The sequence below is a fragment of the Bufo bufo genome, chromosome 2 (assembly GCF_905171765.1).
Source record: "Bufo bufo chromosome 2, aBufBuf1.1, whole genome shotgun sequence".
In the NCBI taxonomy this organism is placed as follows: domain Eukaryota; kingdom Metazoa; phylum Chordata; class Amphibia; order Anura; family Bufonidae; genus Bufo; species Bufo bufo.
Genome location: NC_053390.1, coordinates 840,657,142 through 840,680,272, shown reverse-complemented (window position 1 = coordinate 840,680,272; position 23,131 = coordinate 840,657,142). Strand labels below are relative to the sequence as shown.

At 47.6% G+C, this 23,131-nt stretch overlaps 1 protein-coding gene across 1 annotated transcript in view; it reads right to left on the bottom strand.

Moving 5' to 3' along the window:
* Positions 1–556: 556 nt before the first annotated feature.
* LOC120991115 (meiosis 1 associated protein) overlaps positions 557–23,131 on the bottom strand; it is a 105,360-nt gene continuing 82,785 nt past the window's right edge. Inside the window, exons 7-9 of the mRNA XM_040420004.1 lie at positions 3,130–3,330; positions 2,652–2,789; positions 557–628 (exon numbers count right to left, since the gene is read on the bottom strand). Of these exons, the coding sequence (XP_040275938.1) occupies positions 557–628; positions 2,652–2,789; positions 3,130–3,330 (411 nt within the window). The remainder of the gene's footprint in view (positions 629–2,651; positions 2,790–3,129; positions 3,331–23,131) is intronic.

The following is a 23,131-nucleotide window of genomic DNA, read 5'->3' as shown; positions in this document are numbered from 1 at the left end:
ATTTGGAAAAACGAACTTGTGTAATATGCTAATTAGCCTCTAGGAGCGGGGGCGTTGCACCTGCTCCTAGAGGCTCCGTTTGCCCACCTCTTTTCACTCCTTTCTTCTCTTGATTGACAGGACCAGGGCAGCGCTGCTCTCCTCTCGCCGGCCGTGCCTGCAGTGTAAATCTCGCGCCAAATACTGAACGGCGCGAGATTTACACTGCAGACACGGCTGGCAGGAGGAGAGCAGCGTTGCCTGGTCTTGTCAATCAAAAGGAGGGTGTGAAAAGAGGTGGGCAAACGGAGCCTCTAGGAGCAGGTGCAACGCCCCCGCTCCTAGAGGCTAATTAGCATATTCTAAAGTTTGTTTTTCTCAATAAAGGCTTCAGGCAGTGAGATGGCGCTAGTATAGTTCTGTTCAGCTGACATTAGCTCATCGCTAACGTCAGCCAGCTTAATACCCATTTTTCAGGTGACAGAAACCCATTAAGGACGTCGCCACACACAGCTTTTTGTAGCAGTTTTTGGAGCCAAAGCCATAACTGGAAGAAAGTGAGAAATATATAGGAATCTTACTTCTCATTGATCCACCTCTGGCTAACAAACAGCATCACAAAAGGCTGGAGCCTTTTCAAGAAAAGAAGCTGTGTGTGAAACCACCCATAGAAACAATTAACAGCCCAAGAAGTCCCAGGATGAGTGAAAGTACTTAGAAATAACATCTACACCTCTCCTAAACTCAGTACAAAGCTGGAATGAAAAAGTAAATGTAATTAATCTGACAAGAGTGACATTTATAGAAGACACTGCCATCCACAGAGCGGAGAACAGCACCTCATCATCTACTGTACTGCTTCTCCTACTGGTGGTCTTCATCTGCCTGGAGGAGCACCACAAGGGTTTGGATTATTATAAGGCGTTGAATTACAGTTGCAAGAAAAAGTATGTGAACCCTTCAAAATGATATGTATTTCTGAACAAATTGGTCATAAAATGTGATCTGATCTTCATCTAAGTCACAACAATAGACAATCACAGTCTGCTTAAACTAATAACACACAAAGAATTAAATGTTACCATGTTTTTATTGAACACACCATGTAAACATTCACAGTGCAGGTGGAAAAAGTATGTGAACCCCTAGACTAATGACATAGCCTAGAGCTAATTGTAGTGAGGTGTCAGCCAACTGGAGTCCAATCACTGAGATGAGATTGGAGGTGTTGGTTACAGCTGCCCTGACCTATAAGAAACACACACCAGTTCTGGGTTTGCTTTTCTCTAGAAGCATTGCCTGATGTGAATGATGCCTCGCACAAAAGAGCTCTCAGAAGACCTACGATTAAGAATTGTTGACTTGCATAAAGCTGGAAAGGGTTATAAAAGTATCTCCAAAAGCCTTGCTGTTCATCAGTCCACGGTAAGACAAATTGTCTATAAAGGAGAAAGTTCAGCACTGCTGCTACTCTCCCTAGGAGCGGCCGCCCTGTAAAGATGACTGCAAGAGCACAGCGCAGACTGCTCAATGAGGTGAAGAAGAATCCTAGAGTGTCAGCTAAAGACTTACAGAAGTCTCTGGCATATGCTAACATCCCTGTTAGCGAATCTACGATACGTAAAACACTAAACAAGAATGGATTTCATGGGAGGACACCACAGAGGAAGCCACTGCTGTCCAAAAAACATTGCTGCACGTTTACAGTTTGCACAAGAGCCCCTGGATGCTCCACAGCAGTACTGGCAAAATACTCTGTGGACAGATGAAACCAAAGTGAAGTTGTTTGGAAGAAACACACAACACTATGTGTGGAGAAAAAGAGGCACAGCACACCAACATCAAAACCTCATCCCAACTGTGAAGTATGGTGGGGGGGGCATCATGGTTTGGGGCTGCTTTGCTGCGTCAGGGCCTGTACGGATTGCTATCATCAAAGGAAAAATGAATTCCCAAGTTTATCAAGACATTTTGCAGGAGAACTTAAGGTCATCTGTCCACCAGATGAAGCTCAACAGAAGATGGGTGCTGCAACAGGACAACGACCCAAAGCATAGAAGTAAATCAACACCAGAATGGCTTAAACAGAAGAAAATCCGCCTTCTGGAGGGGCCCAGTCAGAGTCCTGACCTCAACCCGATTGAGATGCTGTGGCAGGACCTCAAGAGAACGATTCACACCAGACATCCCAAGAATATTGCTGAACTGAAACAGTTCTGTAAAGAGAAATGGTCAAGAATTACTCCTGACCGTTGTGCACGTCTGATCTGCAACTACAGGAAACGTCTGGTGGAAGTTATTGCTGCCAAAGGAGGTTCAACCAGTTATTAAATCCAAGGGTTCACATACTTTTTCCACCTGCACTGTGAATGTTTACATGGTCTGTTCAATAAAAACATGGTAACATTTAACTCTTTGTGTGTTATTAGTTGAAGCAGACTGTGATTGTCTATTGTTGTGACTTAGATGAAGATCAGATCACATTTTATGACCAATTTGTACAGAAATCCATATCATTCCAAAGGGTTCACATACTTTTTCTTGCAACTGTATTAGTATGCTTTGCCCCTCCCACCTTGGTTTTCAGAATCCCCAAGGATCAGGGTCTGAAGTCACTGATGCTAATCTTACAGCTGCCGGCGCTGATGAATGACACCACTACAGACCTTTACCTGTCTGCTGGGCCCTGCAGATATACGCCGCGGAGGATTCTGGGGCTGTGTGAGTGTAACCTGGAGATGGCGGTATAGATTGCTGTTCATCTGTAGGGGGTTATATACAGCATCAGCCTCCAAGCTGCGGAGAGCGTCCTGCACCAGAGAACACAGAGATGAGCATCAAACACAGGTGACAGGAGATAATCAGGCACCCCAATTACTGAGATAACCCCAAAGATCTCATCCTGACTCCAATAATAAGAATGAGAGGATTAGATACCTAGCACAGCCAGTATCACACGTAATTAGATACACAGATTAGCAGTCAATATCACACGTAATTAGATACACAGATTAGCAGCCAATATCACACGTAATTAGATACACAACTAAGCATCACACTGGATTAGATTCACGGATGGGCAGCACGCTGTCCTGGGATGACCGCTGTGTATATAGGAGAGTCTCCTTCTGATGTCAGAAACCATTGTACCTGTATTCGGTGGAGTGCGGGTTCTGCCATGGTTGGCGGTAGTGGTGGCACATTCATGAGGAGGACAAGCTCCCTCGCAGCGAGCTGACGAAGCAGCAGAGCAGCAGAATCAGACACGGACACCAGGAAATGAAGGAAGACAGGAGGAGCCCAGGAGGAGCCATGTTGAGGAGAGCAGGCAACAAGGGACAGCTGCTGTGACTAATGAGAAAACAGGAGCATCACACACCTGTATATGCAGGAGACAAGAATCATCATTAAATGGTGACAAAGATGTCTGCAAGGAACATCCCCTAGACACTTCCTTTGTTATGGACTATTGAAACAGTATGGATACTTGCTTGTTTTATACACTTGCGTCACACTGCTCAGACACCGCTTAGTAGAAAAATCCTGCTTCCTGGATGTACCACCAGGCATGCACACAGCTTTCCCACTATCTTGAAGATGGGACAGGGGAAGGAGCGCATTCCAAAGCCCTATGTACATGTCAGTGAGAGGGGGCTGCGGAGCTGCGCTCCTAGCTGATTTCTTAAGTCAGCCTGATTGAAAAGAAGTGTAAGATTAACCCATTGAATGCTTGCTATTGCTTCCCAGTAACCAATAAAAATGCACCACATTTAGTCACCTCCCCCAGGGAGGGTATATTCTGTGTGAACACTTACAATAAAACTAGAGATTTACTTTGACTCCAACTGGTTGTGTCAGAGTTTGCTCCGTGCACGTTAAGACAATTTTCTACTAATTTGGAGCAGTACATCAACCTACCTGGTATCTTGACCAGCTCCAAAACAGTTGGCGCCCGACGTGGGGCTCAAAGGACATGACCCCCTGATCCAGTACCCCCGATGACCAGACGAGAAGAACCTTACTAACAGACACCGGGACTGCAGCCCGTGATAAGAGGTAGGAGTAAGGGTACTTTCACACTTGCGTTGTTTGACTCCAGCAGGCAGTTCCGTTGATCAGGCAAATTGTATGCAAACGCATGTCATTTTTTCTGACTGATCAGACATTTTTCAGACTTATCAGGATCCTGATCAGTCAGAAAAATGCATTGCAATACCGGATACGTTTTTCTGGTGCAAAACGGATCCGGTATTTATTTTTTTCACATTTTTAAAGGTCGGTGCATGTGCAGACCAGAATACTGGATTCGTCAATGTGGCAATTTGAATGCAGCACTAATACATTCCTATAGAAAAAAATGCCGGATCCGGCATTCCGGCAAGTGTTCCGTTTTTTGGGCCTTAGAAAAAACCGTAGCATGCTGCGGTATTATCTCCGTCCTGAAAAGTCAAAAAGACAGAATTAAAAACATCCTGATGCATCCTGAACGGATTGCTCTCCATTCAGAATGGTTCTTTTCTGGTATAGAGCCCCAAGGACGGAACTCTATGCCGGAAAAGAAAAACACTAGTGTGAAAGTAGCCTTACCTTACCTCCATGTGTCCTTTAGTGTAGTCCATCCGTGCCTGTCTGAGGGAGGGGTGCCGTGTCTGAGGGAGGGGTGTGTTTTAAAGTCTTGATGTATTGTGTTTAACCTCTTGAGGACACAGGGCGTACAAGTACGCCCTGATGTCCCGGTACTTAAGGACACAGGGCGTGCCTGTACGCCATGTGTATTTCCGATCACCACCGTGCGGCGGGCGGTGATCGGAAAAGAGTGCCTGCTGAAATAATTCAGCAGGCACTCTGTGATAATGCCGAGGGGGGTTCTGTGACCCCCCCGTATCGACGATCGCTGCAAACCGCAGGTCAATTCAGACCTGCAGTTTGCATCACTTTCAGACGTTTCTAATCCTCGGGCAGTGCTAGGGGGGCGGGCGATCATCCGCCCGCCCCCTCTCTCAGGATGGTCGAGCGGTTAGCAGAGTGTCAGCACATTGCTGACACTCTGCTTGAAACGGCTGACATCCGTGCTCACAGATGGCAGCCGTTTAACCCCTTCCATGCCGCGGTCCGTAGGGACCGCTGTATGGAAGGGATTAACAGGGAGGGAGCTCCCTCCCTCTCCCATCGGGGGCTGCTGTGCCATTTCAGCTCCTGATTCTTGATGGGATCGCAGAGGAAGGGGGCCCCCCTCCCTCCCCATCACCCACTACTCTGTTGTGGCAGTGGGTGATGGTTACCATGGCAACCGGATGCCTTCACAGGCTTCCGGCGTGCCATGGTAAGGCTAAGTCTGATCAGACTTCTGCTAAAGGCAGAAGTCTGATCAGACTAAGTGTAAAGTGAAAATACAGTACAGTACACTATATAGTGTACTGTATTGTATTATACAGACATCAGACCCACTGGATCTTCAAGAACCAAGTGGGTCTGTGTCAAAAAAAGTAAACAAATGTGAAAAAAAAGTAAAAATAAAAAAACACATTTATCACTGATTAAAAATTAAATGCACTACACATGTTTTATATCACCTTGTCCGTAATGACCTGATCTATGAAACGGTCATGTTACTTTCCTCACACGGTGAACGCCATAAAAAATAAAAAATGTGATGAAATAGAAATTTTGCCCACCTTACTTCCCCAAAAAGATAATAAAAGTTATCAAAAAAGTCGTATGTACGCCAAAATGGTACCCATCAAATCGGCACCTCATCCCGCAAAAAATAAGCCCCTACATAGGACAATCGCCCAAAAAAAAAAATATGGCTCTCAGACTATGGAGACATTAAAACATGATTTTTTATTTTGTTTCAAAAATGATATTATTGTGTAAAACTTAAATAAATAAACAAAAGTATACATATTAGGTATTGCCAAGTCTGTAATAACCTGCTCTATAAAAATATCACATGACCTAACCCCTCAGGTGAATACTTTAAAAAATAAAAAGGTGTAAAAAAAGCAATTTTTTGTCACCTTACATCACAAAAAGTGTAATAGCAAGCGATTAAAAAGTCATACGCACCCTAAAATAGTGCCAATCAAACCGTCATCCCGCAAAAATCACACCCTACCCAAGATAATTGCTCAAAAACTGAAAAAACTATGGCTCTCAGACTATGGAGACACTAAAACATGATTTTCTTTTGTTTCAAAAATGAAATCATTGTGTAAAACTTACATAAATAAAAAAAAGCAGACATATTAGGTATTGCCGTGTCCGTAATCACCTGCTCTATAAAAATATCACATGACCTAACCCCTCAGGTGAATACCGTAAAAAAAAAGCCTTTTTTTGTCACCTTACATCACAAAAAGTGTAATAGCAAGCGATCAAAAAGTCATACACACCCCAAAATACTGCCAATCAAACAGTCATCTCATCCCGAAAAAAAAGAGCCCCCTACACAAGACAGTCGCCCAAAAAATAAATAAAACTACAGCTTTCAGAAAGTGGAGACACTAAAGAATCTTTTTTTTTTTAATTGGTATTGTCGCGTCCATGACAACCTGCTCTATAAAAATACCACATGATCTAACCTGTCAGATAAATGTTGTAAATAACAAAAAATAAAAACAGTGCCAAAACAGCTATTTCTTGTTACCTTGCCTCACAAAAACTGTAATATAGAGCAACCAAAAATCATATGTACCCTAAAATAGTACCAACAAAACTGCCACCCTATCCCATAGTTTCCAAAATGGGGTCACTTTATTGGAGTTTCTACTGTAGGGGTGCATCAGGGGGGCTTCAAATGGGACATGGTGTCCAAAAAAACTGTCCAGCAAAATCTGCCTTCTAAAAACTGTATGGCATTCCTTTCCTTCTGCACCCTGCCGTGTGCCCGTACAGCAGTTTACGACGACATATGGGGTGTTTCTGTAAACTACAGAATCGGAGCCATAAATATTGAGTTTGGTTTGGCTGTTAACCCTTGCTTTGTTACTGGAAAAAATTAATTCACATGGAAAATCTGCCCAAAAAGTGAAATTTTATCTCTATTTTCCATTAATGCTTGTGGAACACCTAAAGGGTTAACAAAGTTTGTAAAATCAGTTTTGAATACCTTGAGGGGTGTAGTTTGTAAAATGGGGTCATTTTTGGGTGGTTTCTGTGATGTTTGTGATAGATCACTGTGACCTTTACCCTCTTTCTCCTGATGCATGATGGGGGAGGAGGAGCTGTACCAGGAAGTCAGACAGTGTGTGAGGGGAACCGGAAGCAGACACATGAGGCTGAGAAGGGATTGCATCGGATAAGGACAGAAGCTGTTTGGAATAAGACTCCTCCATGTAAGAATGCCATAATGTTCCGAGTAATAAACCTTGCTCTGGTTAAGTAGTACATCGGCCTGTGTGTGTAATTTGCTGAGCAGATACTGGCAGCATTGCCAGCGGCACCTGAGAGACACAGAGTGTCCAGGGGACATAACAGTGGCGACGAGGATTGTGGATTTTAGCACACATGGCCTTCATAGGGTTTATTCAACCATTTGATCCTGCAGCTGAGTCATGGATCTCCTGGGTAGAGAGGCTGGAACAGTATATGGAAGCAAATAATGTGACTGTTGAAAAGAAAGTTGCAGTTTTTCTCACTGCATTGGGTCAAGCTGCATATGGAACCCTCAGAGACCTTGTTTCTCCAGACAAGCCAGCCTCTAAGTCCCTGCCTGAGTTAATTCAGACGCTACATACACACTACAACCCGAAGCCGTTAGAAATCGCAGAGCGGTTTAAATTCTACAGTAGAAGGCAGCAGGCCGGGGAGGATATAAAGACATATATCATTGCTTTACGTAAACTAGCTGCCACTTGTCAGTTTGGAGACTACCTACAGACGGCTCTCCGTGACATGTTCGTCATGGGACTCTGCGACCCAGCCATACAGAAACGTTTACTCACAGAACCCGACTTGACTCTGACGAAAGCCACTGACCTTGCTACGGTCATGGAGTTGGCAACACGGGACGCCACCCTACTGAAGGCACCACCTACAACTCCTGCAAGCCAGTGTGAGGAAATATTCCACACCGCTATCACTCAACGCTCGAGACGGCCGTCCCCTGCCACTCAGCTTAAACCTCGCCACCCTAATTCTTCTGTCTCTGGGACCCCGACTTGCTACCGTTGTGGTAACACTACTCACAGTGCGCCTGCTTGCAAGTTCAAGGATGTCGTTTGTTTTCGCTGTGGAAAGACTGGTCATATTGGGCGCGTTTGCCGCAGCTCTTGCTCCCCGAACACTACCACAAAAGATAGACGTAAACAGACATTCCGTGTGGATATGGACAATAACGGTTTTAGCTCTGATGAGGAGACATGTGTCCAGCATGTTGGACTGTTTCAAGTAGCTGGGACTACTCCTGCGATTAAAGTGGATGTCACACTCAATGGCTGTCCTGTCTCCATGGATGTTGATACAGGGGCAGCTGTGTCTGTCATTTCATGGACTGATTTAAAGGCATCGGGTCTGTCCCTGCCGCTAAAACCTACAAAGCTCACACTACAAACCTACAGCAAGGAACTACTACAGCCCTTGGGTTATGTAAAACCCCTTGTTACATTAGGCAACCGCAGTCAAAGTCTACGCCTTTATGTTGTAAGGAATGGAGGTCCTCCGCTGTATGGAAGGGACTGGATCAAAGCCCTGGGCATGCCTCCTTTTACCATTGCCCAATGTACATTGCTTTCTAAAGTAGACCATTGGGTGGAATCCCTGAAGTCACGTTTTAAAGAGGTTTTTGAGGACTCTTTGGGCACCGTAAAAGGAAAGATGGCCCACCTCCTCTTGAAGCCTGGTGCTACACCTCGTTTTTGTAAGGCAAGATCAGTACCTTTTGCCTTGCGAAAAAAAGTGGAAGCAGAGCTGGACCACCTATTGGCTGAAAAGATCATAACGAAAGTGGATAGAAGTGAATGGGCATCACCAATTGTGCCTGTCAAGAAAAAGAATGGAGATATTAGGATTTGTGGTGATTTCAGGGTAGCTCTGAACAACCAACTTCTTGTGGATCAATACCCATTGCCTCGACTTGAAGATTTATTTGGCTCACTGGCTGGGGGGCAAAAGTTTACAAAAATAGACTTAAAGCAAGCTTACCTGCAACTGCAAGTACACCCAGAGTCACGCCATCTGTTGACCATTAACACTCATAAAGGATTATTCCAGTATAACCGCATGGTTTTTGGCATAGCCCCAGCCATCTGGCAGCGGATCATGGATGAGGTACTGGCAGGAATACCTTTCACCCAATGTCTACTGGATGACATGCTCATCACTGGTCCCACTGATGAAGAACACAGAAAGAATGTTGAAGCTGTGCTAGAGAGACTCCAAAAGTATGGTTTGCGTGTCAATCTTTCAAAATGCGAATTTCTCAAGTCTCAACTGGAGTTTTGTGCCCACACGGTGGACCGACATGGGTTACACACTACTGAAGAAAAGGTTAAAGCCCTTACCCATGCCCCTACCCCCCGGAATGTCACCCAGCTCAGGTCCTACCTTGGCCTCCTAAATTACTACCACCGTTTCTTGCCGAACCTAGCACACCAGCTCTACCCATTACATCGCTTACTGGATGCAAGAGCTAAATGGATATGGACAGACAAATGTGAAGAAGATTTTCGGCTTTCTAAAGAACTCATTCTGTCTTCTCGAGTTCTGGTCCACTATGATTTAAAGAAACCCGTCATCCTGGCTTGTGATGCCTCGCCTTATGGACTGGGTGCCGTGCTTTCCCATGTCATGCCGGATGGCACGGAGCGCCCCATTTCTTTTGCCTCCAGGTCTTTAACCTCAGCAGAACAAAACTACTCCCAGATTGACAAGGAAGCTTTGGCCATTGTATGGGCCACAAAAAAATTTCACGCGTACATCTATGGTCGGGAGTTCACACTTATCACTGACCACAAACCTCTGTTGTCAATACTGAACCCTCAGAAAGGAATTTCTACAACAACCGCATCTCGCTTACAAAGGTACGCTTTATTTTTAGGAGCTTATGCTTATTCTATCAGATATCGCTCCCATGATACCCATGGAAATGCAGATGCATTTTCCAGATTGCCACTAAGAGATGACCACCCACTAAGAGAGGTACGTGTAGTGGAAGTACACAGGCCACAATCTTGCATGTCCACCTCCCTGATTGCCAGACATACAGCCACAGATCCTTTCCTGTCTCAGATATTCTCTTATGTTCAGACTGGATGGCCAGAGAGAGTTTCAGGTGAATTTCGTCCGTACTTTGCCGGAAAATGTGAGTTTGTGACTAATGCAGGTTGCCGACAATGGGGCAATAGAGTGATTGTACCCCAGTACTTGCAATCAACCATGCTAAGGATACTGCATGAAGGCCATCCTGGTGTGGTGCGCATGAAGCAGCGAGCCCGGAGCTATGTTTGGTGGCCACAAATGGATACAGCAATTGAAGATTATGTTGCTCAATGTCCTGGGTGCTGTCAAGCCCAGCGACCCCAAAAGAGAGGAACCCTGCAACCTTGGCCATGGCCAACAGAACCGTGGTCCAGACTCCATCTTGATTTTGCTGGCCCCATCCAGGGTAAAATGTATTTGATCGTGGTAGGAGCGCATTCAAAATGGCCGGAGGTTTTTCAAATGCCTTCTATTACCTCAGCTGCTACCATTCTAGTCTTAAGGAAGCTCTTTGCTCAATATGGCTTGCCAACAGCCATAGTCTCCGACAATGGAACTCAATTTACATCGCATAAGTTTCAATCCTTCCTTAGTGGCTTGAGCGTCCAACACTACAAAACAGCTCCTTATCATCCAGCTTCAAATGGGCTGGCAGAACGATTTGTGCAGACATTTAAGAAGCACTTACTGTCCACTCTGGACCAGGTTGGACTGTCAGAAGAGAAGCTGCTGGAATTCTTGATCATGTACCGTAACACGAAACACGCTACTACTGGGCTGTCACCGGCTTTTCTTATGTTGGGCAGGCATCTCCGCACCAAACTTGATTTAGTTCGTCCGCAGGAACAGTCACCAACGCCTCCTCCGCCGGGCCGTCTGGGATTCCGCGCCGGTGATCTTGTATGGTCTCGGAATTACAGAGCTTTGCCTCCTTGGCTTCCTGGCGTTATTGATGGAACTCTTGGCAGAAGAATGTACCTTGTCCGCCTGGAGGAAGGCATTTGTGTTCGGCGACACCTTTCACAATTGAGGAAACGCATTTGCCGGCCACTAGTGACAAAACCGACCCCTCTTTCTAACCACCCACCAGAGTCTACTCTGAACTCTGCTGGTGACATATGGCATGGTGTCTGGCATGATCCCACAAGTTTACAACCAAACCCTGAACCGGTTGGTGGCCATATTCCTGAGGAGCCCGGACATGTGCCTGGAGTTACAGAGACTGATTTGTCTGTGGGACGCCCACTGACATCTCCAGAACCTTTGACTGACTCTATCCCTCCCGCTGCTGTGCCTCTGCGTAAGTCTACCCGTCAAAGACGTCAAACGCCGCGCTGGCAAAGTGCTGAAATCTTACGGGACACATTGGAGGTCAGGGAACAGAGACAAAGGGCTCATGAAGTGCTGCGTAAATCACAGAACTGAGTTGGAGATACTACTTGCTGAACTGATCTCGCTTGCCTTGTTATGTTATGTGTTCAACATTTGTTCTCTTGTTATGTTTTTGTTTTGTTTTTGGGAAGGAAAGGAGGTGTGATGTTTGTGATAGATCACTGTGACCTTTACCCTCTTTCTCCTGATGCATGATGGGGGAGGAGGAGCTGTACCAGGAAGTCAGACAGTGTGTGAGGGGAACCGGAAGCAGACACATGAGGCTGAGAAGGGATTGCATCGGATAAGGACAGAAGCTCTTTGGAATAAGACTCCTCCATGTAAGAATGCCATAATGTTCCGAGTAATAAACCTTGCTCTGGTTAAGTAGTACATCGGCCTGTGTGTGTAACTTGCTGAGCAGATACTGGCAGCATTGCCAGCGGCACCTGAGAGACACAGAGTGTCCAGGGGACATAACAGTTTCTATTATGTAAGCCTCACAAAGTCACTTCAGACCTGAACTGGTCCTGAAAAGGTGGGTTTTAGATATTTTCTGAAAAATCTCAAGATTTGCTTCTAAACTTCTAAGCCTTGTAACGTCCCCAAAAAATAAAATGGCATTCACAAAATGATCCAAACACGAAGTAGACATATGGGGAATGTAAAATAATAACTATTTTTGGAGGTATTACTGTCTATTATAAAAGTAGAGAAATAGAAATTTGCAAATGTTTGCAAATTTTTGGTAATATATATATATTTTTTTATAAATTATAATTATTTTTTTTTACTCCATTTTACCAGTGTCATGAAGTACAATATGTGATGAAAAAACTATCTCAGAATGGCCTGGATAAGTAAAAGCGTTTTAAAGTTATTCACACATAAAGTGACACATGTCAGATTTGCAAAAAATGGCCTGGTCCTTAAGGTGAAAATGAGCCCGTCCTTAAGGGGTTAAAAACTGGGAAGACTCTGTTGACAAGTATCACTGACTGAGACACAGAGAGTTCTCCTATTTGCCTGTATCGGAGTGCAGCCCGGTTGTCTGACTCGATCACAGAAGGGGGGAGAGCGGACCGCAGCAGCCCAGAGTGTGCTTGTCTGGGACTCAAAGCTTCATTAGGTCCAGTGATTTCTCTATACAGAGGTCTCTAGACAGCTCCAGTAGGTGCGAGAGACAATGGGACATTACGCAAGTGTCCCAAAGGGTTACTGCTCACCTGAGCAGTGCGTGGTGGACAGGAGAGGAAAACGAATTGGGAAAAGTCAGAGCAAGCTAGAGAAAGGATATGGTATATGTAAAGGTGGTACTTTGTGTTTCACAACATGGCAAACTTTGCTGACAGAAAAGAAAGGTAGATTAGAAGATGAGACGTTAGTGGATACAGTCCGAGTGTGGCTGGACTGTAGCAAGGAATTTGAAAAAAAAAGACGGAAGGAGAGCAAAATCTTGATGAAGCTAGTGGCAGATATTATTAAAAACCAGGTAATCTTGGGCTGGGGCAGCCACTGCCCTATAATGGCGCAGAGAAGAAAGGAAGTGGGTGGGTCTGTAATGTATGTTGTCAGCAAAATCCCTCCTCCCGAGAGACGTGTTTTGCCTGTGGTGCACGTTTATGGCCCCTAGTAATTCACCTCCTGCCTCAATCATAATAGGGGGGCAGTCAGAAGTACCTAATCAAGAAAATCCGGACAGTGTTGTTGGTCCTGTAGACTCAAACATACAGACCCCTAAGCGACCACCCCCAATAGACTATTTTGGCTCCGGCACCCAACCCTTGAGCCTGCCCAGACCAACTCTGCTCCAGGAACAGATTAATGAATTACAAAAGACTATGCAAGCTTTAGAAAGGGGCAATTTTGAAGTTGTAAAGGAAGCCGTAGCTCTTAGCCAACCACAAGGACCTCGAAGATATGTGTCCTTTACCTTGCAGCAGTTATTCACCATAGTGAATCTGCTGCCAGATCCTGAAACCCATCCCATGCCCTTTTTCAGGAAACAGTTACAGGTACATCAAACGTATGGATGTACATGGTCAGTCCTACAGAGTATTGTGGAAAACAAGACAGGGGAGTATTCTTCACTAATAATGGACCATATCCCCATCCCTATCCTAAGGGGTCTGACCTTCAACCCTCAGGATCATGAGTCTGGGGAATACTTCATAGAGAGGTTACACAAATGGGCAAAAGCGAAGTTAGCTGATCAATCTACCACATTGCAGGACATGGCTCAGGAGAAAGCCAAAACTGTTGAGAGATTTGCACAGAGAGTCAAGCAGAATTACAAGGGCATGAGTTTCAGCCAGAATGAAGCTGTACACCTCAGATTCCTGGCCCGCTCGTTTGTCGATGGTCTGCGACCAGAGATAAACAAAGCCCTTGTGACCTGTTGTTCTGAGTGGAAATCCCTGACCATGGAAGTCTTGGAGCAAATTGCAAAGGGCTTGGAAAGTAATACTAAGAAAACTTGGGCGACTGTGAAAGCAGTAATGTCAGGAGAAGATGGTGGAGAACACCCGCCACCTCGTGTCTGTTATGGGTGTGGCAAGCCCGGACACATCAAACGGAACTGCCAATCAACAGCGACAGGGAGACACACCGCCTCCCTCATCGCAATGGGACGCTGGCAAACCAGTGCAGGGAGGGGACACTCCATGTATGGCAGTCTTCGCCCCTCCTGTCGGTTCCACCCGTCGAGTCACCCTCGAGGTGGCAGGAAAGGAACTCTCATTCCTTGTAGACACTGGTGCAGCCTGCAGTGTTTTATGTGAGACTGCCGTACCTCCTTCTTGGCTCACTGACATTCAATTACCCTGTTCTGGACTAGAAGATGTCGTGCAGCATAACCACGTTACCACTCTCAGTCACTTCCCCTGGATTCTCCCAGATCAAAACCCCTCAGCTCCACCATCCAGCAGGAGTCATGTCGCAATTTGTTGTCAGCCAAACATGCCCCTTCAATCTGTTAGGCTCTGGTCTTCTTCAGAAAATCCAAGCTACCATACAGTTCAGAGAGGATGGGACGGTCACCCTCGGTACAGCCCTATACCCGGAAGACACTTGCCTCCTCATGGCATTAACAACTCTTCAGGTCACTGATTCATATGAGCAAGGGGATTTGCTGCAAACTATATTGCACCTCATCCCCGATACCCTCTGGGCCAAAGGACCCCAGGATATCGGACGCCTCAATGTCCCAACAGTCACTGTGACCCTGAAGGACCCCAAGGTCCTGCCATACAAAGCGCCCTCCTGCAGAGTGGGGCAATCAAAATCACTACCTCTCCCTGTAACTCGCCCCTTTATCCTGTCTGGAAGAAGAGGGAGAAGGGACAACCTCCTATTTACCGCATGGTTCAGAATCTCCGAGCTGTCAACGAGGTCACTGTCCTCAAGACACCTATTGTCCCCAACAGGCACACCCTCCTAGCTGGCATCTCACCCACCGCCACTTCTTTCACCGTCATTGATCTGGCCAATGCATTCTTTTCTGTTCCCTTACATGAGGACTGTCAATTCCTTTTTGCTTTCACTCATGCTGGCAAACAGTACACTGTAATATGTGGATGACCTACTCCTCTGTGCCGTTTCTCCGCAAGTCTGCCTATCCTAGTATGTTTCCCTTCTCCAGTTCCTGGCTTCTGCTGGCTGTCGAGTCTCACAAGCCAAATAGCAGCTGTGTCTCCCCAAAGTTGTCTTCCTAGGTCATTGTATCTCTCAAGGTATCAAGCACCTCACTGATGCCAGGAAAAAGGCCATCTCTAACATCCAACTCCCAGACACCCCTTATCAGCTGCAAACCTTTCTGGGACTCATCTCCTACTGCAGACCCTGGATCCCTGATGCTTCAGTCCTAATGCAGCCCCTATATGACTGTATACCCCGCAATGCTACTACTCCTTTCCAGATAACAATGGAGGCCGGAGAAGCCTTTCAGTCATTGAAGGCCGCCATTGCATCTGGCCCTGCTCTTGGCATCCCCAACTACAACCTTCCTTTCCGACTGGACTGGAGTCCTTAATCAAACTCATGGTGGCCGTAATAGACCCCTGTGCTACTATTCTAAATGCCTTGACCCCCTTGCCAAAGCCTCCCCTTCTTGTGTCAGAGCCGTCCATGCTGCCAGCTCTCTTCTGGACATCACATCTGACATTCTGCTTGGTCACCCCCTCACTATTCTGGCTCCCCATGACATATCTGCCATCCTCCAGCAGACTCAACCTAAACACCTCACTGCACAGTGCCACCTCCGGCTCCAGTGAAGTCTTCTCCTGCCAGATAATGTCACTATTCAGAGATGCCACATCCTCAACCCTGCTGCACTCCCTCCTCTTCCAAGGGGGGAATATACTGGAGATTCTGAAGATATTATTGATCTACATGCTGAAGAGGATCTTCAGGAAGATGAACTATGGGCCTCAACCGATTCTCTTTACAAGGAACAAGATCATGATTGCATCACAATGATGGAAGCTGAAGTAGGGACACCACCATCAGTCCAAGACACTGCTCTGACAAACCCACATTGGACTCCCTCTGTGGACGCTTAAGGTATGCCAATGACAAAGGGAAGATCCATACAGGCATGGCGGTCACTAGTGAGCATGAGGTGCTGTGCTGTGTGCAAGACAATTGTGCCCAGACCAGTCAGCACAGGAGGCTGAACTCATTGACCTCACTGAAGCCTGCCTCATGGCAAAAGACTCTACCGCCAAAATCTACACAGACTCTAGAAATACTATTGGAGTGGTTCATGACTTTGGAGTAATATGGAAAGCCCGGGATTACATCACAGCCGCAAGAACCCCAAACAAGAATGCTTCAGCAGTAGCAGCTCTAATGGCAGCAGTACTCCTGCCCACCCAAGTGGCAGTGATCAAGGTAAAGGCTCATACTCGAGCTGACACCTCTGAGGACAGAGGAAACGCCCTAGCTGACCAAGCAGCCAAGAAAGCAGCAGTGGAAGAGAAAAGAATCCAGTCAGATCAGATTATGGTAGCACAGGAAGACCTGGAACAAAAAGAAGTCACAAGGGACCTACTGAAACAAATGCAGGAACAGGCCACTCCCATGGAAAAGGAAACCTGGTTGAAAGAGTCAGCCCTCGAATAAGAGTCTGGACTGTGGACACAAGGAAAGAGAGTGTGCCTACCCAGAGCCCTCTATCCCTTGATAGCCTCAGTGGCCAATGGGCCCAGCCACCAATCCAAAACCATTATGAAAGAACTAATTGACAAAATAGGGGTGGCCCCAAAAATCACCCCGGTCCTGGTAAGACATACCCAGTCTTGCCTCATTTGTGCCGAGTGCAACCCAGGTAGGACTGAACCCACGCCCACCAAGTGCCTTTCCAGAGCCCTGTACCCATTCCAAAGGTTCCAGATCGACCACATCCAGATGCCAATGTGCCAAGGGTTTCAATATGTGCTAGTAGGGATAGACTTGTTCTTTGGGTGGCCAGAAGCCTACCCCGTCCAAAACCAGAGAGCAACCACCACTGCTAAGAAACGAATGCAGGAAACTGTTTGTAGGTTCGGGTAACTGAGGTCATTGAGAGTGATCAGGGCCCAGCGGCTCCTCTCTCCAGCATGTTCTCATCCTATTGTGTTAGTACATCCTGATGTGAGCAGCTCCTCTCTCCAGCATGTTCTCGTCCTAATGTGTTAGTACATGCTAACACACGAGACCGCAGGCAACAGCATGCGGTTAAGAGTCACGACCATGACATGGGTCGTGACACTCCCACCCCTCAAAGCCCCCCCCAACCGAAAAGGGGAAGCTGGTGGGGCCAAACAGGGAGGGGGGAAGGGGCAATGCCTGATAACCACCAGTGTCTCCCTCCAGAACTGCCGCCAACAAACCTGGACCGTCACCTAGGTCTCAGGCAGCCAGCCACCAAAGCAGTCTGGAGGAGGGACACTGGACACCGCGTCCAACTCAGGAAAACGTTCCTACTCCAGGTCGCTGCCAGCAGACACTCCCAGACCAGCACCGAGCAGGTATACCAAGGAATACTGCCAGCAGACAACCAGAGCAAGGAACCCTGAGAGGGACGAGGGGTCACCAACACAGACACAGTTAGCAAGGTGGTGGGGAATAAGCCACCAACCGCGCCGTTAACGGTGAACCCCATAACCCCTCCGGAGAACGCGCATGTATGCCGAAAACGGCAGGCAATACATGCTGCACCCTCTTTCGAAGGCTCACCAGGTAAGGAGCCTCTGTAGTCATACTGTCACGGCTGAGGATGGGGGAAACCCTCAGCCCTGCAGTGTCAATATGAATGATAACTGCTAGGCCAGGACAGGAATCAGGGAGCAGGTCACCTCCTATCACATCCCTAATTCTGACCCTGTCTCTTAGCCGTATGAGCCGACCCTGATGGTGGGAGGGCTCATACACTGGAACCTGTAATTCCTACTTGCCCTCAGGGTGGCCCCGGACTAGGAGAAGGGTAAGACTACCTGTTCCTCCAGGATACGGACGAACAGGAGTCTCACTGGCCAAGCTATAAAGAAAGGGGAAACATATACAGTCATATGGCAATGGCAGGTAGTTGAAACTAGTATCACACCTACCTGCCACAGACACACAGCCTGGGACCCGTGCTCAAGTGCTGCAGTCCACAACAACATAGACGGACACAGCACACACCAAACATCCCACAGGAACCCAGGACCATACACTGCAATAAACATAAAGACACCACTAGACATAAGTTTTATGACCACAAGGGTGGCCCTCACTGGCAGATGGTATAAGAAACCTGGAGGGTGCCTCCAGCTTACAACCAAGGCTGGAGTACCCCTCAGACATCAGGTCTCAACTGAGGCTAAATAGCCCAAAGTGACCACACCCACACAGACACACCCAGTGTTCACTGCCACCACATGCACACAACACCAGACGTTGCCGCGGACAACCACAAGTGAAGGGAGGCGTCACAGTGCACACAAACATAACCTCGTGCACAACAAACAGACATACAAAGTGCATACCTACACACACACCCAACCAGGTATAACCGCATGCACTTGACGTGAGGCAACATATCAACAGCACTCACCTGAGGTTGAAACAACCACACGAGACCGCAGGCAACAGCATGCGGTTAAGAGTCACGACCATGACCATGGGTCGTGACACCAGCATGTTCTCGTCCTATTGTGTTAGTACATCCTGATGTGAGCGGCTCCTCTCTCCAGCATGTTCTAATCTCATTGTGTTAGTACATCCTGATGTGAGCGGCTCCTCTCTCCAGCATGTTCTCGTCCTATTGTGTTAGTACATCCTGATGTGAGCGGCTCCTCTCTCCAGCATGTTCTCGTCCTATTGTGTTAGTAGATGCTGATGTGAGCGGCTCCTCTCTCCAGCATGTTCTCGTCCTATTGTGTTAGTACATCCTGATGAGAGCGGCTCCTCTCTCCAGCATGTTGTCGTCCTATTGTGTTAATACATCCTGATGTGAGCGGCTCCTCTCTCCAGCATGTTCTCGTCCTATTGTGTTAGTACATCCTGATGTGAGCGGCTCCTCTCCCCAGCATGTTCTCATCTCATTGTGTTAGTACATCCTGATGTGATCAGCTCCTGTCTCCAGCATGTTCACATCCTATTGTGTTAGTACATGCTTATGTGAGCAGCTCCTGTCTCCAACATGTTCTCATCTCATTGTGTTAGTACATCCTGATGTGAGCAGCTCCTCTCTCCATCAAGTTCTCATCTCATTGTGTTAGTACATCCTGATGTGAGCGGCTCCTCTCTCCAGCATGTTCTCGTCCTATTGTGTTAGTACATCCTGATGTGAGCAGCTCCTCTCTCCATCAAGTTCTCATCTCATTGTGTTAGTACATCCTGATGTGAGCGGCTCCTCTCTCCAGCATGTTCTCGTCCTATTGTGTTAGTACATCCTGATGTGATCAGCTCCTGTCTCCAGCATGTTCACATCCTATTGTGTTAGTACATGCTGATGTGAGCGGCTCCTCTCTCCAGCATGTTCTCGTCCTATTGTGTTAGTACATCCTGATGTGAGCGGCTCCTCTCTCCAGCATGTTCTCATCTCATTGTGTTAGTACATCCTGATGTGAGCGGCTCCTCTCTCCAGCATGTTCTCGTCCTATTGTGTTAGTACATTCTGATGTGAGCGGCTCCTCTCTCCAGCATGTTCTCGTCCTATTGTGTTAGTACATCCTGGTGTGAGCGGCTCCTCTCTCCAGCATGTTCTCGTCCTATTGTGTTAGTACATTCTGATGTGAGCGGCTCCTCTCTCCAGCATGTTCTCATCTCATTGTGTTAGTACATCCTGATGTGAGCGGCTCCTCTCTCCAGCATGTTCTCGTCCTATTGTGTTAGTACATCCTGATGTGAGCGGCTCCTCTCTTCAGCATGTTCTCATCTTTGTGTTAGTACATCCTGATGTGAGCGGCTCCTCTCTCCAGCATGTTCTCATCTTTGTGTTAGTACATCCTGATGTGAGCGGCTCCTCTCTCCAGCATGTTCTCATCTTTGTGTTAGTACATCCTGATGTGAGCGGCTCCTCTCTCCAGCATGTTCTAATCTCATTGTGTTAGTACATTCTGATGTGAGCGGCTCCTCTCTCCAGCATGTTCTCATCTCATTGTGTTAGTACATCCTGATGTGATCAGCTCCTGTCTCCAGCATGTTCACATCCTATTGTGTTAGTACATGCTTATGTGAGCGGCTCCTCTCTCCAGCATGTTCTCATCTCATTGTGTTAGTACATCCTGATGTGATCAGCTCTTGTCTCCAGCATGTTCACATCTCATTGTGTTAGTACATCCTGATGTGAGCGGCTCCTCTCTCCAGCATGTTCTCATCTCATTGTGTTAGTACATCCTGATGTGATCAGCTCCTGTCTCCAGCATGTTCACATCCTATTGTGTTAGTACATGCTTATGTGAGCAGCTCCTGTCTCCAGCATGTTCTCATCTCATTGTGTTAGTACATCCTGATATTTTTTATGGTGTTCATCTGAGGGGTTAGATCATGTGATATTTTTATAGAACCGGTCGATACGGACGCGGCGATACCTAATATGTATACTTTTTTTTATTTATGTAAGTTTTACACAATAATATCATTTTTGAAACAAAAAAAATGATGTTTTAGTGCCTCCATATTCTGAGCCATAGTTTTTTTTATTTTTTCGGCGATTGTCTCAAATAGGGGCTCATTTTGTGCAGGATGAGGTGACGGTTAGATTGGTACTATTTTGGTGGGCAAACGCCTTTTTGATCGCTTGCTGTTGTACTTTTTGTGATGTAAGGTTACAAAAAAAAGGAGATTTTTTGTGAAACTCACCTGTAAAATCTTTTTCTCGTCTTTTCTATTGGGGGACACAGACCATGGGTATAGCTTAGAGGTATTACTAGGAGGGACACTATGCAAAAAAAAGAAGCTTCTCCTCCTCGGGCTATACCCCCAGGCTCCACCAGGAGGACTTCAGTCATTGCAAAAGCAGTAGGAGAAGGAGATAATGAAAAAAACACAATGGAAACCATCACACAGCACAGTAAACCATGAGGTTTAAACGAACAGCAGGAAAGGGCGGGAGCTGTGTCCCCCAATGGAAAAGACGAGAAAAAGATTTTACAGGTGAATTTCACAAAAAATCTCCTTTTCTCGTACATTCCATTGGGGGACACAGACCATGGGACGTCCAAAAGCAGTCCATGGGGTGGGGAAAAAGAAAAAACCTGACACCGCCAGGAGGAGAAACGTCCAACAGTCAAACAAAAACCACCGCCTGCAATACCCTGCGCCCAAGGACAGCATCAGCCGATGCCAGCGAGTGCAGCTGATAGAACTTCGTGAAGGTATGCAAGGACGACCAAGTGGCCGCCTTACACAACTGGGACACGGAGGCGCGATTGTGTCTAGCCCAGGAAGCTCCCACCGCCCTAGTGGAGTGAGCGGTAATTCGAGATGGGGGAACCTTGCCACGAGCGCGATAAGCCACAGCGATAGCCGACCGGATCCATCGCGCCACAGTGACTTTGGAAGCCGCCAGACCCTTACGAGGCCCCTCGGGAATCACAAAGAGGGAGTCCGAGCCCCCAGATACACCTTCAGGGCCCTGGCGACGTCCAGGGAATGGAGAGCGTGTTCCTTGGGGTTTGCCGGAGAAGGACAAAAGGAGGGTAGGACAAGATCCTCGTTAAGGTGGAAGGGAGAAACCACCTTGGGCAAAAAGGAAGGAACCGGCCGGAGCACCACCTTATCTTGGTGAAAGACCAGAAAAGGCTCCTGGTAGGAAAGTGCAGCCAGCTCCGAAACCCGCCTGATGGAAGTTATGGCCACCAAAAAGACTACCTTCCAGATGAGCAAGGTCAGCGAGACTTCCCTCAGAGGCTTAAAGGGGGCCGCCTGGAGGGCGCGCAGGACCAAGTTGAGATCCCAGGGGGGCAAGGGGGGAACATACGGAGGGGCCGAATGCGCCACCCCTGCAGGAAGGTTCTCACGGGACCCAAGAGAGCAATGGACCTTTGAAAAAAGACAGCCAGGGCCGAAACTTGACCCTTCAGGGAACTCAGCGACAGCCCCATCTCGAGGCCTGACTGGAGAAAAGACAGCACCACCGGGATGGAGAAACAAAGGGGCGGGAAACCCGAGTTCTCACAAAAGGTCAGAAAGGCCTTCCAGGTGCGATAATAGATCTGAGAGGAAGCCGGTTTCCGAGCTCTGATCATGGTTCTCACTACCGCATCAGAGAAGCCCCTCTTCCTCAGGATGGAGGTTTCAACAGCCACGCCGTTATACGCAGCGGCCGTGAATTCTGGTGGAAGAGCGGTCCCTGAGACAGGAGATCCTCTCTGTCGGGAAGAGGCCATGGCACGTCCGCCAGCATTCGAGTGACGTCGGAGAACCAGGCGCGGCGAGGCCAATCCGGGGCGATGAGAACGGTCAGTATCCCCTCCACCTTGATCTTGCATAGCACCTTTGGCAGCAGAGGAAGTGGAGGGAAGACATAGAGGAGGCTGAATTGCTGCCACGGAGACACCAGCGCGTCTACCCCGTACGCCTGCGGGTCCCGAGCGCGAGCCAGGAACACAGGCACCTTGTTGTTGAGCTGGGACGCCATCAAGTCCACGTCCGGACGACCCCATCGGTGGCAGATGTCTTCGAAAACCTCCGGATGTAGAGACCACTCGCCTGGATCCACTGTGGTGCGACTAAGAAAATCCGCCGTCCAGTTGTCGACTCCTGGAATGTACACCGCCAACAACACTGGAACATGATCCATAGGAGGATCCTCTCCACCTCCCGCATCACCGCCCGACTGCAGGCCCAGCCTTGATGATTGATGTAAGCCACCGTGGCGATGTCTGACTGAACCCGCACCGGACGAGCTGCAAGGAGAGGAGTCCAATGGGAGAGGGAGTGAAAAATCGCCCTCAGTTCCAAGATGTTTATCGGGAGGCGGGATTCCTCCGCCGACCAGACCCCCTGAACTGTGTGGTTCTGGAGAACGCCGCCCCAGCCGAAGAGGCTGGCATCGGTGGTGACTATCGTCCAGGAGAACGGAAGGAAGGATCTTCCCGACGTCAGGTTCAGG